This window comes from Podarcis gaigeae (genome assembly GCF_964106915.1).
Source record: "Podarcis gaigeae genome assembly, chromosome: 9".
NCBI classification, from domain to species: Eukaryota; Metazoa; Chordata; class Lepidosauria; order Squamata; family Lacertidae; genus Podarcis; species Podarcis gaigeae.
The window spans coordinates 19,738,449-19,752,859 of NC_139685.1; the positions used below are offsets into that span (position 1 = coordinate 19,738,449).

General features: G+C 40.3%; 2 protein-coding genes across 7 annotated transcripts in view; one reads left to right on the forward strand and one right to left on the reverse strand.

The window, feature by feature from the left end:
- Positions 1 to 12,866, forward strand: part of WDR19 (WD repeat domain 19) — a 37,483-nt gene extending 24,617 nt beyond the window's left edge. For all 4 annotated transcript variants that reach the window (XM_083754838.1, XM_083754839.1, XM_083754840.1 and 1 more), the window contains 13 exons: positions 783 to 929; positions 2,854 to 2,978; positions 3,161 to 3,273; positions 4,075 to 4,143; positions 4,483 to 4,560; positions 6,363 to 6,459; positions 7,046 to 7,170; positions 7,477 to 7,558; positions 8,351 to 8,501; positions 9,787 to 9,910; positions 10,243 to 10,319; positions 11,818 to 11,939; positions 12,685 to 12,866. In XM_083754838.1, the coding sequence (XP_083610964.1) occupies positions 783 to 929; positions 2,854 to 2,978; positions 3,161 to 3,273; positions 4,075 to 4,143; positions 4,483 to 4,560; positions 6,363 to 6,459; positions 7,046 to 7,170; positions 7,477 to 7,558; positions 8,351 to 8,501; positions 9,787 to 9,910; positions 10,243 to 10,319; positions 11,818 to 11,929 (1,300 nt within the window). In that variant the 3' untranslated portion in view covers positions 11,930 to 11,939; positions 12,685 to 12,866. The remainder of the gene's footprint in view (positions 1 to 782; positions 930 to 2,853; positions 2,979 to 3,160; positions 3,274 to 4,074; positions 4,144 to 4,482; positions 4,561 to 6,362; positions 6,460 to 7,045; positions 7,171 to 7,476; positions 7,559 to 8,350; positions 8,502 to 9,786; positions 9,911 to 10,242; positions 10,320 to 11,817; positions 11,940 to 12,684) is intronic.
- Positions 12,867 to 13,002: 136 nt separating this feature from the next.
- Positions 13,003 to 14,411, reverse strand: part of RFC1 (replication factor C subunit 1) — a 38,565-nt gene continuing 37,156 nt past the window's right edge. For all 3 annotated transcript variants that reach the window (XM_083754879.1, XM_083754880.1, XM_083754881.1), the window contains one exon: positions 13,003 to 13,444. In XM_083754879.1, coding sequence (XP_083611005.1) covers positions 13,367 to 13,444 — 78 coding nt within the window. In that variant the 3' untranslated portion in view covers positions 13,003 to 13,366. The remainder of the gene's footprint in view (positions 13,445 to 14,411) is intronic.

The following is a 14,411-nucleotide window of genomic DNA, read 5'->3' on the forward strand; positions in this document are numbered from 1 at the left end:
TAGCAAAACTTAAGCAACAATAATTTGTTTAGTCCATAAAGGGTGTGCTAATTTGAAAGTTATTATTTCTTGTTAGAATGAATTGGCATCTTTAATAGCCCCCCCATCAAATATGGGAAGGTAGAATACAGAATATTTCTTACCACAGTTTTTAAAAAGCCTTTAAACCTGGATACTCACCAATACTGGTTGTTCCTAGTTTTTTTTTTTTATGATGGATTTTATTTGACAACTGGTTTTGATTGTCAGTTGTTGAGAGAAAAAGTGTTATAGTCTAGCTCTATAAGGGAATATATGCTGTTGCTAGGTACAAACTGAAAGAAAACTCATCTTTAAATTTTGTCAGAGTCAGATTTGAGACAAGACACTTATAAACAGAATAGCATCAAAATTAATAGGAGCCCCTCCCCAAAAAAGTTTGGAAACCATTTGGCTCCATGAGTCTCTGTGGTAAGAGTTAATAGTACCTGATATAAGGTATAAGGTATATCTGATATAAGATTGCATGGGGTTGTTTCCAGACTTAGTCACACTTAAACACACTGAAATCAATGTGCTTTTTGATAATAATAATAATAACAACAACAACAACAACAATAATTAATCATCAATAATTAATAATTAGTCATGATCCAACCTATATTGCATAAATTGGTTACCAGATACCAGCAAAAGAATAATTTATCCTTATTTAGTAAAGTCTTTTTAAATGAGTAACGGCCTGTAGCCCTGGGAGTTTTGAGGACTGAACCTGAAGTGTCTATGATGATCTCTCTTTCTAGATACAAAGAAGCTGTCTTGGCCTACGCAAATGCCAAGCAGTGGGACAGCGTCATCCGGCTATATTTGGATCACCTTAATAACCCAGAGAAAGCTGTTAGCATTGTCAGGGAGACGCAGTCACTTGAGGGAGCCAAGATGGTAGCCAGGTAACTGCAGCTATAGTAACTAGTTTTCAGACTTTGAACAGAGTTCTAACTCTGTAGAATTGGTCAGATGATATATGTGCAAAACCCAGTCTCTACAATTTGCTTTTAAAATATTTTGTTTGACTCTATTCAAATGAGAGAGGCTAAAAAAACAACATTTTTAAAAACAATAATAGAAAAGAGCCCCTCGCTTTTGGAAAAGGTTTTTTTTAAAAAAAAAATCCATTTCAAACAGTTCTGATGGAGAGTCTGAGCTTTAAGAGTATAAATTCCTTTTGACATGTACCAACCCCATTTAACTTTTATTTTAATGTTTGCTTTCTAGTTGTAGTAACAAAAGCAAAAGCAAACTTTTATTGATTCTATGATATGATTTTATGTACATCTTTATATGCAATTTACATGGATTTTGTTTTGTTCTATTTTGATGTTGTCTAAGACTAATATCAGGAATAGAAAAGAGTGTGTGGAATATTTTTTTCATAATTTTTTCCCTGAAAGTGCCAGATACAATTTTGTATTTAGTTTTCCTGCAGAAAAACATTTCAGGACTAATGTGATCTCTCCAAATGGAGTATTTCACCTTCCTCCCCAAATCAGAGATTGAGAACCTGGGGCTTTCAGCTGTGAATGGGTTCCCAGTTCCCATCAGGCCCAACCAGCATGGCCAGTGATCAATAATAATGAGAGTTGTAGTCCAGTAACATTTGGAGGTCACCATCCCTGCCTTAGATGAAGCACCAGAGAACGCGACAGCAAGGGGTTAAGAAGAACCCTTGCAGTTATAGGAGCCTGGAGGTGTTCCATAATTCAACCTCCTTTGTACAGAGCCACCAGCATGGTTGCAAACTTAAAATCTAGGAATCTGGAGTTGCCTAGTCGACCTTATCCATCATACTTGCCATCTGAGACATTGCCAACCATATGTATGTATCCTCGGCATGTTTCAGGTTAGTGTAGCCTGGCTGGGAGATTAAGTGGAACATGATTGCAGAGTGGGAGGTCTTTCCCCCCCCCCCCAATTGCACCCAGCTAGTAATAGTGATTGAGCTGCTCGTGTTCTTCAACATCAACTTTGTTGGACTGGTCATGTGGTTTGGATGCCTGATTATCGTCTTCCAAAGCAACTGCTCCATTCAGAACTTAAAAATGGAAAGTGTAAGGCTGGTGGTCCACAAAAGAGGTTTAAAGGCAAATCTTTAAAAATGTAGCATATATACAGACAATTGGGAAACACTGGCCTGTGAGCGCTCCAGTTGGAGAACAGCCTTTACCAAAGGTAAACTGAGGACAAAAGGGAGAAACGTGCTAAGAGGAAAGCACACTTGCCAAACCCTCACCATGATCAACTCCTGCCCGGAAACCTATGTCCCCACTGTGGAAGGACGTGTGGATCCAGAATTGGCCTCCACAGTCATGTAATGGACTCACTGTTATGATCGTGTTCATGGAAGACTACTTACTCGGCTATGAGTGATCACCAAAGAAGGAAGAAGACTATTTTGGGGGGCTGAATAGGAACCAACTCATGCGGCTCTGCTTGCCTGACTCCTAATGAGCTTGCAAGCATACAGAATCTCTGCATCTGCCCTCATCATAGCATTGGTGGGAGCAAGATCATGCCCTCGGTTTTTAAAATAGTATGGAAGCCTATGAACAAGGCCTGCCTTGTTTGGTTAAAGCACTGTATAGCATGTAGTGATTTTTTTAACTTGTTATTAATGAATAATGATGATATAGTAGGCTCAGAGATATGATTGTTGAAAATCTGCCCTGAAGATTTACAACTGGTTATGAGTGTAATGAGAAATGCTGTTTCAGTTTTAAAAAAATTTTGGATGCTCCTGCAAATCATTACATGGATTTCATGGATTCTGTTCATTATACTTTAAAATAGTATAACAGATTTGTTAATTTGGTTTAGATTCTTTCTGCAATTGGGTGACTATGGTTCTGCCATCCAGTTTTTGGTGATGTCCAAGTGTAACAACGAAGCTTTCTCGCTGGCCCAGCAGCACAATAAGATGGAGATCTATGCTGATATAATTAGTGAGTATTGCAGCCTCTTGGATACTGTTTACCACTGGAAAAACACTGCCAGTGCAATCCTATACATGTCTAATCAGAAGCAGGAGCAACCCAGTCAGTTGGATGGGGTACAAATAATGAAATTATTATTGTAAGAAAGTCCTGTTGACTTTCTTTCTCCCCCCCCCCCCAATCTATTGCAGGTTCTGAGGACACCACTAATGAAGATTACCAAAGCATTGCCTTATATTTTGAAGGAGAGAAGAAACATTTTCAGGCGGGCAGATTCTTTCTTCTGTGTGGTCAATATGCACGGGTTAGTATAGAAACTTGCTGAGTCAGACTAAGGGCCAACCTAGACGGGACATGGGAGATCTCTGCTCTTCTAACGTCATTTTCTTTGCATTGGGTCTAATTTAGATCAGAACTGAAATGTAAAAAAAAATGTCCATGTCTAATAGCAGCTTACAGATATTTAAAGGAAGTGGTCAGGGCGGGGAGAGGAAGAGAGAAAGACATAGGGCTCTCCCACTATCTTCTCCCTGTAATTTCATTCAACAGCAGCACTGCTCCCAGTTCCACACTTCTCATTAGCCCAGTTCTGCACATTTCTCGTGTTATTCTGGCTGAAAGGTGACTCTTGCTTGCCAGAATGGAGAGACATGTGTGTCTGACCACACCTGCTTTTTCCACACTCGCCATTGGTACGTGGACTTGGGAAGGTTGTCCACGAGGAAATGTGGCCCTCATGATTAAAAGAGGAGGCGAGATTTAGGCAATACATTTAGCACCAAAGCTTCCTAGACAACTGTTTAGGAGAGCACAAAATGCTGCTATATTGTGTGTATTATCCAGTTAAGAACCTGAACATCTTTCATGAAGTAGAGACATTGGGGAATTAGGCTGATGCTGTGTTTTGGGGGCATATCTAGATCTCCTGGCCATTTTTAAAGCTACCAACCTAGTCAGCCAATTGGTTAACATTAATTTCTAGCTTTTGAAGCACTTAGTAACATAAGGCACATTCTCCTTAGAAATGCAGATGATTTGAAGAGTAATTTGTTTGCAGAGAAATACTCAGATATAAGGCATTAAGTGCTGTATGTGTTTTTTTCAGGCATTAAAGCACTTTCTGAAAAATCCAAATGCGGATGATACTATGGCTATAGAAATGGCAATAGAAACGGTAAGAAACATCATTTAGGAAGGAGAGGATTCATCCTTTTACCAGAAACTCAGTATCATTGCTATGATTGATTAAGCAGAGAACCAATGCCAGACTATTTGTTTTATATTTATTTTACAGCCTGTATTTTACTTTTCTTCCAAAATTGGAACCCTTATTATGTTAAATATCTTCTACTTTAGACCCTTCAATGTGGTATAATTACTTGTAAATAACAGATTTGTAGGCCTGGGATACCAAATTATTTGCAGCTTGACTGTATAAGTGTTGTTCATTTCACATAAAAGAACCTTCCCTACAGTGTGTTGTGTTACTCCATTCACAATTTATTTTCAATAGGTAGGACAGGCGAAAGATGAAGCTTTGACCAATCAGCTTATAAATCACCTTATGGGAGAGAGTGATGGAATACCAAAGGTACTAAATTCCAAATATAGACCTATGTTTAATATAATTGTTCCTCTATTAGTTTGGGTTTTTTAAAATGAAATGGCCTCTGGTCTAGATTTTCAAACTCAGACCCTATCTGCACTATACATTTAAAGCAGTACCATACCACTTTAAACAGTTGTGGCTTCCCCAAAACAATCCTGGGCAGTGTAGTTTCTACAGAATGCTGAGAGTTGTTAGTGGGCCACTATTCTCCACACAGAACTACAATTCCCAGAGCCCCTTGGGAAGAGAAATTAATTGTTAAACGTCTTTGACAATTGGCAAACCTAGTTTTGCCTTAATGTAATGTAATGGGTTGTAGAGCATAGCTGTCAACTTTTCCCTTTTCTTGTGAGGAATCCTATTCGGAATAAGGGAATCTCCCTTAAAAAAAGAGAAAAGTTGACAGCTATGGTGTAAAGCGGCCCTAGTTTCAGGGTAGCAGTTTACCTGTACGGACTGTTGCTTTTTTTGTCTGTTTCTGAGAGACTGACGGTGTCCTTACTGCATTAGACCTGAATTTTGCCTATAATCTGTGGTTCATTGGCAGAGAAATTGGAATAAAAGTCTAAGACAAGGAGGCAGAGGAAGCCTGGCAAATTGTATAAGAACTGAGCTGTGGATGCTGCTGGCAGTATACCAAAAGCTAGTTTCCTTAAAAATATTCTCTGTGCTAAGACTGATGTTGGGTCTGGTTCTATTTTGCTGTGTATTTGTCATCTCTGCACATTTCTTCCTCTTACATAAAATTGGGATGGGAAATGCTTTGGAACCAAATCCATTTTTAATAGTAGACATAGTTTTACCTTGTGCAATCATGCTCATTACTTTATTTAACAAGTTTTATTTGGAACAGTTCTATTTTCTCATTTAAAACATTTGTTCTTCTAACTGCTTTACTGCATCTGCCATAGTCTCTTTCTGTGAGTAATTTTTTTTTACTTTAACCAATCATAGCTGCTATTTAACTTTTTGTTTTTAAAATAATTTATGAGGCTGCTTTCTTTAGTATATGCACTTACTCAAGTGTAAGACCCATTGAACTCAATGCGTAGGATTGTGCTGTAAAAGGACAAGACTCTACACTCATTGTTTGCATCATTTGTGGAAAATGACTTGCAGCATTTCTGAACCCCTATCCCACAATGTTTTAGGATAATTTATAATGTTGGGGTTATGCTGGCTTAACTAGTTTTCAGCCCAGAACATATTCACAGTATCTAAACTATTTCAATCAGTATTAGCTAGATAACAGAGGAATATTAACTAATGTATACTGTAATACCTGCATGCTACAGTGTTCTAATACCATTTATGGCTTAACTTGTCCAATTTAAACATAGCTATTTGGCATAAACTGATTTGATAAAAAGAAACAAATGCTTTATGTTTGGAAACTTTAAAGACAAATGCTTATTTATTTTTAAAAAACTATTACAAAAACCATTACTGAAAATGGGAGGGAAAGCTGTATTTTTAAAAAAGCTATCACTAAAATATTTTTTCAGCTGACTGATTTTATTGTGTATTGCAAAATAACACTTTAAACCTGTGGAAATGTTCAGATTTTATGCGTGTATGGGAAGCTGTTCGACAAACTAGCTCAGTAGTGTAAAAAAATTGTGGAACCAAGGCTTTCCATATGCACACAGAAAACCTGGGCAAACGATGCTGTGCTTAAAGCTCAGCAGCTCCTCAACAATTCTGCCTGAAGTATGGTTAAGATGCATGTGTGGATAAATAGACACTGTCTTCTCTTATTCATCTGTTTCCTTGCTCTAATAAAGGAAGCCAAGTATCTGTTTCGGCTGTACATGGCACTAAAGCAATACCGAGAAGCTGCCCGGACGGCCATAATAATTGCCAGAGAAGAGCAGTGTGCAGGTAAGGCACTTACGCTTCCAGCAGTCTGCGACGTTCGTGCACTTCTGTTTTGTTTGGAGCAACAAATATGACAAACGACAAGAGCAGGAGGGCGAATGAAGGGGAAGGAGACAACAGTGTGAAGCATCTTCAGTGCATTGGCTTTTCTCTGCAGAAGCTTGAACTGGCATGTGGTTGAGATTTGTACCTTGCTTCTCATTTTCTCCCTGCGCTACAGCATTTCTTACTGCTTGCATTGCCTACCTGTAGGCCTCCAGGTGCTTTTGGACTCCAGCTCCCATCAGTCCCAGCCAGCATGACCAATGGTCAGGGATGATGGGAGCTCTGGTCCAACAGCATCTGAAGGGCCACAGGTTTCCTGTCCCTGCTCTAGATATTGGTGGCTAGAGATGCAAATTGTTTTGGTGGGCATGATTTCACTAGACAAGTAGTGTCCATGTAAGATGCCTTATATGCTGGCAGTTACTAATACAGTCTTGCTAAATTTACTTAAATCAGCTGAAATGAAGAGAAGCTGGAATATAAGGGGGCACAGTATCCTTCTGAAACCTAATTAGTATTTTTTGTCATTTATTTATAAAAAAAGGGAACTACCGAAATGCCCATGATGTTCTCTTCAGTATGTATTCGGAGCTGAAAACCCAGAAAATCAAAATACCGTCTGAAATGGCTACAAACCTTATGATTCTGCACAGCTATATTTTAGTAAAGGTAAAGCCTTGAAAATATTCATGGAAACTTGTGAAAAATGAAATGTATATTGCCCACCACTGCCTTTTCCTGATAGTTTAAGTGGATTCCTGATCACTTTGGGAAAATGTGTCTAAGAAAAATGCTTCATTGCTTAGCTCCAAAGTTCTCAAAGGGCCTCACACACACTGTGTGTGTGTGTGTGTGTGTGTGTGTGTGAGAGAGAGAGAGAGAGAGAGAGAGAGAGAGTGAGCGCACCACATGGTTGGAAAGACCTTCAAGATTGCAACTGTTTAGCTTTATGAATAACTCACATTTCTCTCTCAGATTCACGTTAAATGTGGCGACCATTTGAAGGGAGCACGTATGCTCATTCGTGTGGCCAACAACATCAGCAAATTTCCATCCCGTAAGTGTTAACTATACTGGGAAGTGGCACCTGCTGTTCTCAACCTTGCATCCCCAGACCTATGGTTGGACTACAACTCCCATCAGCCCTGGTCACTGGTCCTGGTAGCTATAGAGATGATGGGAGTTCCCATGACATCTGGGGACCCAAGGGTGAGAACAGCTCCATTATGTAGACCAGCTGTTAATGGGGGTTATTACTTCCTCTTTGTGTCATATAATTGATCAGATGACCAGAGAGGGGACGATTGGCTTCCCTGTCAGGGCACTGGATGGGCAGAAAGGCTAAACCTCTGCCAACTCCATCAATATGTCTACTTCAACTTTTCTTTTTGCTGCCACCATCACAATTGATGTGGTCTTGAGTGGGGAGCAGAAAACTTGCTTGGGGGCCTATACTAGACTGCCAGGCCAGGGGTTAACGATTGCTGCTTTAGGAATTACTCCCAGTTAATGAATTGCCCAAGGGCATGTAACTGAAATTCAAGCATTGGTAGAGATGGTCCTGGAGCAAGTGGAACTTCAGTTTTACCCAACGAAACATTTCTTTCGTTCTTAGAATAATTGCATGAATTTACTAGAAATATACGCAGCTAATTGATGCCAGCTGTTGGGTGTCGTTGCTATTCCTATCCCTTCCCATGTGTTTTCTCTAAAATTCAGGAAAGTCAAATCAATTAGCGGCTCTCTGGAAATCCGGAAAGTTCTAACTGGAAGCCAAAAATGAAGGACCATAGCCCAAGGCTTTCTATTGCCGTTGGAAATAAAATCATTGCCATTGTTCTTCTTGTAGACATTGTGCCCATCCTGACTTCAACAGTCATTGAATGTCACAGAGCAGGACTGAAGAAGTCAGCATTTGGTTTTGCTGCAATGTTGATGAGACCAGAGTACCGTAATAAAATTGATCTGAAATACAAAAAGAAGATTGAAGCCATGGTTAGGTGAGTTGTCTCTGTGTAACTGAAGTTTGGAAATGCATTGATAAAAGTTAGCTTGAAAGTCGGGACGCAGGTGGCGCTGGGTTAAAGCCTCAGCGCCTAGGACTTGCCGATCGAAAGGTCGGCGGTTCGAATCCCTGCGGCGGGGTGCGCTCCCGCTGCTCGGTCCCAGCGCCTGCCAACCTAGCAGTTCGAAAGCACCTCCGGGTGCAAGTAGATAAATAGGGACCGCTTACCAGCGGGAAGGTAAACGGCGTTTCCGTGTGCGGCTCTGGCTCGCCAGAGCAGCGATGTCACGCTGGCCACGTGACCCGGAAGTGTCTCCGGACAGCGCTGGCCCCTGGCCTCTTAAGTGAGATGGGCGCACAACCCCAGAGTCTGTCAAGACTGGCCCGTACGGGCAGGGGTACCTTTACCTTTACCTTTAGCTTGAAAGCATTGTGGCAGTACTTGAAAACTCCAATTTGATGCACACTTACTTGAGAATAAGTCCTATGAAATGCAGTAGAACTTACTTTTAAGTAAATATGCATTGGTATTGGCTGTTAAGCAGAGTTATCCACAATCACAAATTTTAGTCTGTGCCCCAACCCTACAAGCAACACATGTAATAATATTACATGCAAAAGCAGGATCCAGGAGACATTTCAATTGTTTTGTTACGTATCAACCTGATTTATTTGAAGACAAGCACTCCAGAAAGTGATATTGCCAAACCACCATATATGAAAATAAGTACCTTTGACTTCTTTAGATATTTGGGGTAGACTCACCTCTGTATGATGCCACCTATGCAGAAGTTTTAATAAGTATTTCCTGGGTTTTGCAGAAACCGATGTCAGAAATATATTTCATAAGTACTAGTGTTCCAGAGGCAGCTAATAAAGTCATTTACAGTAATAACTGTATTGCAAAGCCAATCTGCTGAATTGTCATCTGGATGGAAGGATAAAGGCACTGTGGCTCTCCAGATGTTGCTGGATTTGTAGTCCAAGTTTAATCTTGGCTTCCTGTAGAATCTGGTTTATATGCAACATAAAGCTAGCCTCTGGTTTGTTTCCTCCAGCATGGCAAGGGAGCAGAGGAGGAACAAGTTTGGAACTTTTGAGCTACATACATCAGCATGCTGCTTATTTGCATTAAGCATCTTTTATTACATTTATTCTCATTTATCATTAGCAGAGCTAAGCCTCTGTAAGCTAGGAACGCACTTCTGCTATCCTCATAGATTAAAAAAACCTGACCGTCTTTGTTAAAATGTCTTAATGGAATTTCTTTCTACTAACAGACGACCTGACACAGCCGAAGCGGAAGAGCCCACCACCCCATGTCCCTACTGTGAATTCTTGCTGCCTGAATGTGAGCTTCTCTGTCCTGGCTGTAAAAACAACCTCCCATACTGTATTGCCACAGTAAGTATCATTTGAATATAATAGACTACTCTTCAAGAAGGTGTAACTGTTCTTACCTTAAATTTCTAATGCTGAAACTGAAACATCCTATTATTTGAAACTGGTTCACACTATTTCACACTATTTGTTTCCACTCTGCAAAATCTCAGAATTTTCTTGCTTTTTGAATGTTACTTTTAGATTTTGCACCCTTTGGTGCCCCCTGCTACATGTCATTGGTTTAGAAACAAGTCACTTGCAGCATATGCACCCAGTGGCCCCTGTCCACCATAGGTTGATGCAGAGCAATTTGGAACATTTTCCACCAGGTTTAATCACCCTCTTCGTTTTAGGGACGACATATGGTAAAAGATGACTGGACTGTGTGCCCCCACTGTGACTTCCCTGCCCTGTATTCAGCATTCAGAAAGTAAGTTGGAATCTCTTTCATCTTCCTTTAGGATATTACTTAAAATGCCAGAGATGTTTACCATGATCCTCAAAGCAAACCAGACTAGATCGATTCAATATATACATGAGATTTGCAGCCAATCATCTGTCAAGTTTATTTTGAATTAAAAATTGAACTTCATCTTTCCGCACCCCTGAAACTCTTGGCCTTGCACACCTGTTTTGTACAACTGTGTACACTAGATTTCCCTTCAGCTAGGTGGCACCATAACCTATGCCATCCCTGCTTAGCCAAATAAAATATGCCCTTCAGATAGGCACCAACCATACTTTTTCCTTTTCTGCTCAGACTTCTCATTATATCAATTCTTTAAGCCAACATAAAGCACCATTACTTTCTCAAGGACCCCTTTCCTTTCCTAGGCCCCCTTTTGCATAAGTCCTTCTGCCTGCCCAGCCCTTCTCTAGGATCATTGTATTCCAGCCAAACAGATAGACCTTATCTGCCCTGCATCTCTGTGAACTCAGCCAATCAGTGCCATGGGCTCCATCACAAAACTCCATAGCACATTACAGTTAGGTTACAGTTGAAAGTGTTTGTGTGTCTGTCTGTGAGTTCTTCATTAACATTTTAATATGTATTGACTGGCTAGGATCATGTCCAAGAAGCATTCATTTCCTTTATTCTAAACCAGCTTTATTTGCCCTCAGTGAAGTCAGCATGTGGTCAAAATTTACTGCATACATAACTTTGTGGCATCCTAAATGATCCTAGCCGTCTGCAGTGGAATGGGGAAAACAATGCATATAAACATATTTGAGAAGTTGCAAATTTGCATGTATGATGGGTTTGTGGGGAGAACATCTCCACTTTCTGGCCAAGCACTTTTAATTCTGAAAATTGAAATGGACATTTATTTAACACAACCCTGGGAATATTTCTGAACATTTAACTTGACTTGTACAACTAGTATTACAAGTTCTGGGGATCATCTGATAAAGGCAAACAGCCTTTTTTAGTGGCTGGTCTCCCAGAGTATTCTGGACTTCATGTTAGGACACTGAGCTGACTCTAGGAGCAGTCCATGTGTTCACTGCATTTTTGCGGTTGGTGATATTAGGAATCTATTCCTGTTTGGCACGTTCCAAGTGCTGAAACCTGACTTGGGCAGCAATACTTTTTAAGGGTATGCAGCCTCATGTACCTTCAGCATCAACAAAGCACTTGGACAAAGAGAATCCCTTCTTCCATTGCCCCAAGGTGCCAAAATTATTCACCTGTAAGACCAGGCATAGGCAAACTTCGGCCCTCCAGATGTTTGGGGCTACAATTCCCATCATCCCTAGCTAACAGGACCAGTGGTCGGGGATGATGGGAAATGTAGTCTCAAAACATCTGGAGGGCCAGAGTTTGCCTATGCCTGTGTAAGACAAACTATTTTGACCAGTATAAAATAAGCAAAATGTCAGGTCACCTTGTATTAGGCATGTTGTGAAAATGTGTCTTTCTTAAACAGCTTGTTACAGTATGAAAGCACATGTCCCATGTGTTCAGAAAAAGTTGAGATTATGAGCCTTAAGAAAACTGCTGACTGTACACCATACCTCAAGCCTGAAGTGGAGCAATGATTGTAGTCGGGTAAGTGTTTCAACCTTGTCTCATTTCTGGAACTTTATAGCATCTTATGGACTAAATTTTTATTTAGTTAATGTCTAAGGGAGCAAACTGTCCAACTGGTGTCTGGTTTCTCTGGCAGTGATGAAGGGATGTGGTTCTTGTTCTGACTTCCTAATTCATGACCTATATAATCACAGAGCCACCAAAATAAAAATAAAAATGCAAATGTGGCATAGGTTTAAAATGGGTGCACTGCGAAGTTAGGAATCCTAGGGCTCTATACTTCTTTTCAACCATCAGGTTGTGGTTACCTCTGAAATGGCAGCAGCCTGTGTTTCATATGGCACAGGACACCCAGGCAGGATGTTTTGAGATCTTACTGGGTGAAAGGCTATGAACGTAGTAGTGCAGTGTTGTGTGCATCATGTTGATTTGGCGGGGAAGGAATGCAGAGAAACCCTCAAGAGCCATCAAAGAGGTGATGTGAGTACAGAATCAGAGAGATCTCAAAAATTTAATGGAATATTGACTACTTTTAAATGCTAAAAATAGAGGGTAGTTTGTGGTCTTACATAGCACGGAGCAGAATTTTATAGGAGAGTTTGTTGAAATAATGTAGAAACATAATTTAAAAAGTTTTCCAATTGTTCTCATTTTCCCAGAATGTTGAATCTATGTAGTTTGCGACATTTCATGTTTTTAGCTACCAGACTGGTGTTCTCCAATACAAAATGTTCAGAGTTAGAACATCTGTGTTTATTTTCAGGAGATAGTGGCCAGCCAAATGCTGCAACGCTAGAGGATGCTTCAAAACTTTAAGCCCAGTTGGTACGGCTATGCTTGAAATTATTTTATAGTTTATCAGATCTGTGAAACTGTAAATATTTCTTTTATAGAAATTTTGTACTATGGCCTTTTTGGTTTACAATAAATTTTTAATGCTAAAAATTAGTCTTAAATCTATGTAGCTGGCAAGATTTCTTGAAGATGGCAAGGGCAGGGTCGAAATAGAGAACAAATTTGATTATTTAGGCCAGGGCCCAAACCCCAGTCGGTGTAAGATACAAGAAGTAAAAAAGAAAAATTGGTTAAAAATATGAAATTAGTTTTATTGCAATTTTTAAACATTGCTGTGTTCTCATAATGTACAAAAGAGACCAATCTATATACTATATATATATACAGGAATTGACAACATAATAATAGCTATTTTTAAAAAGTATCAGCTTTGCACAGATGAAATATTGTAAATGCAACAAACAGGCCAGTGTTGTTTTTTTCTAGATGTTGTTAACTAAGCCACTGTGCATACAAGTCAATAGACAGAAAATTGCATTTAGTCCTATTTGTGTAGTGATGATAAAATGACTAAGCTTGTTTTATCAACACCCCCAGCATAAAGTAACAGTTGCATAGCTGGTTCGGAGCATTTGTCAGCACTGAACCATTTATTTAGACTTCTTCTTGGCTTTCCCCTTTTTAACATCTCCATTCCTTTTTGGTTGTTTAGCAGTCTTGGTTGTCTTCTGCAGAAAAGAAAAATCAGTTTTTAAGTCAGATGGAAATATTTCTGTCCCAAGGAATACTTGCAAATTGCTTTTAAGGTCTCTAAAAGCACTAGAGACTTTCTAAAAGCAATATGGTTTTCAGCATTGTGATATAGCAGCAGCTAAATGCTGCTATACCATAATGTCTGAAATGTATCCGGCTGCTTCCTCCTCTCCACCTTAGGGGAGGTAGAAGCAGCCAGCTATATTGGCTGAGCAAGCCCCATACAAGCTGGAGGGTAGGGTCCCAGGGGCTTCCTTAAACTGCTCTGTGTGTTGCCTCCTCATGAGCACTTGGTCACTTGGGAGTTGTAAGACCAGCCACTTGCTTGTGTGGACGACTGGGTGCCCCTGGCTGCCTTCATCCAGGGTGTGCTGCATCTTAGACTCAGTCTATCCAGCCAGGTGGCAGTAGCCAAGCAGGTGGAGCCTGTAAGGCTTCGGTTGCAGGGTTTCCACCCACCGAGGGACACACAGCTGCCCGGGGGGGGGGGGGCTTGATCAGCTTCTCAGTTGGCCAACGCCCCCCCCCCCCTGTTGGGGCTTCATTAAACTGCTCCACTGCAGAGCAGCTGAAAGAAGCTTCCTGCAGGTGAAACAGCAGCCACTCCTGTGTCCCTCTGGTGTGGCAGAGGGACTCAGGAGCAGCAACTGTCTCACCTGTGATACACCACCAAATGAAGCAGCCCATCATGGTCTAGCCCATGCATCAATACCCAGGCCAAAAAAGCACACAACATTTCTTTTTTAAAAATACCACCCCTCCTTCCCAAGGGAAGCTGTAAGGAAAGAGAAAGTACGAAGGGATAAGTTGACCAGAATAAATAAATAAAAGCATCTTTCCTGTAATACTGCCCTGCTCACATTTCTAAGTTCAGTGAACATTTAGAAAGGATGGGAATTAAAACCAAATGATTATAAGGAAAATTATACAGATGAAGAAAAT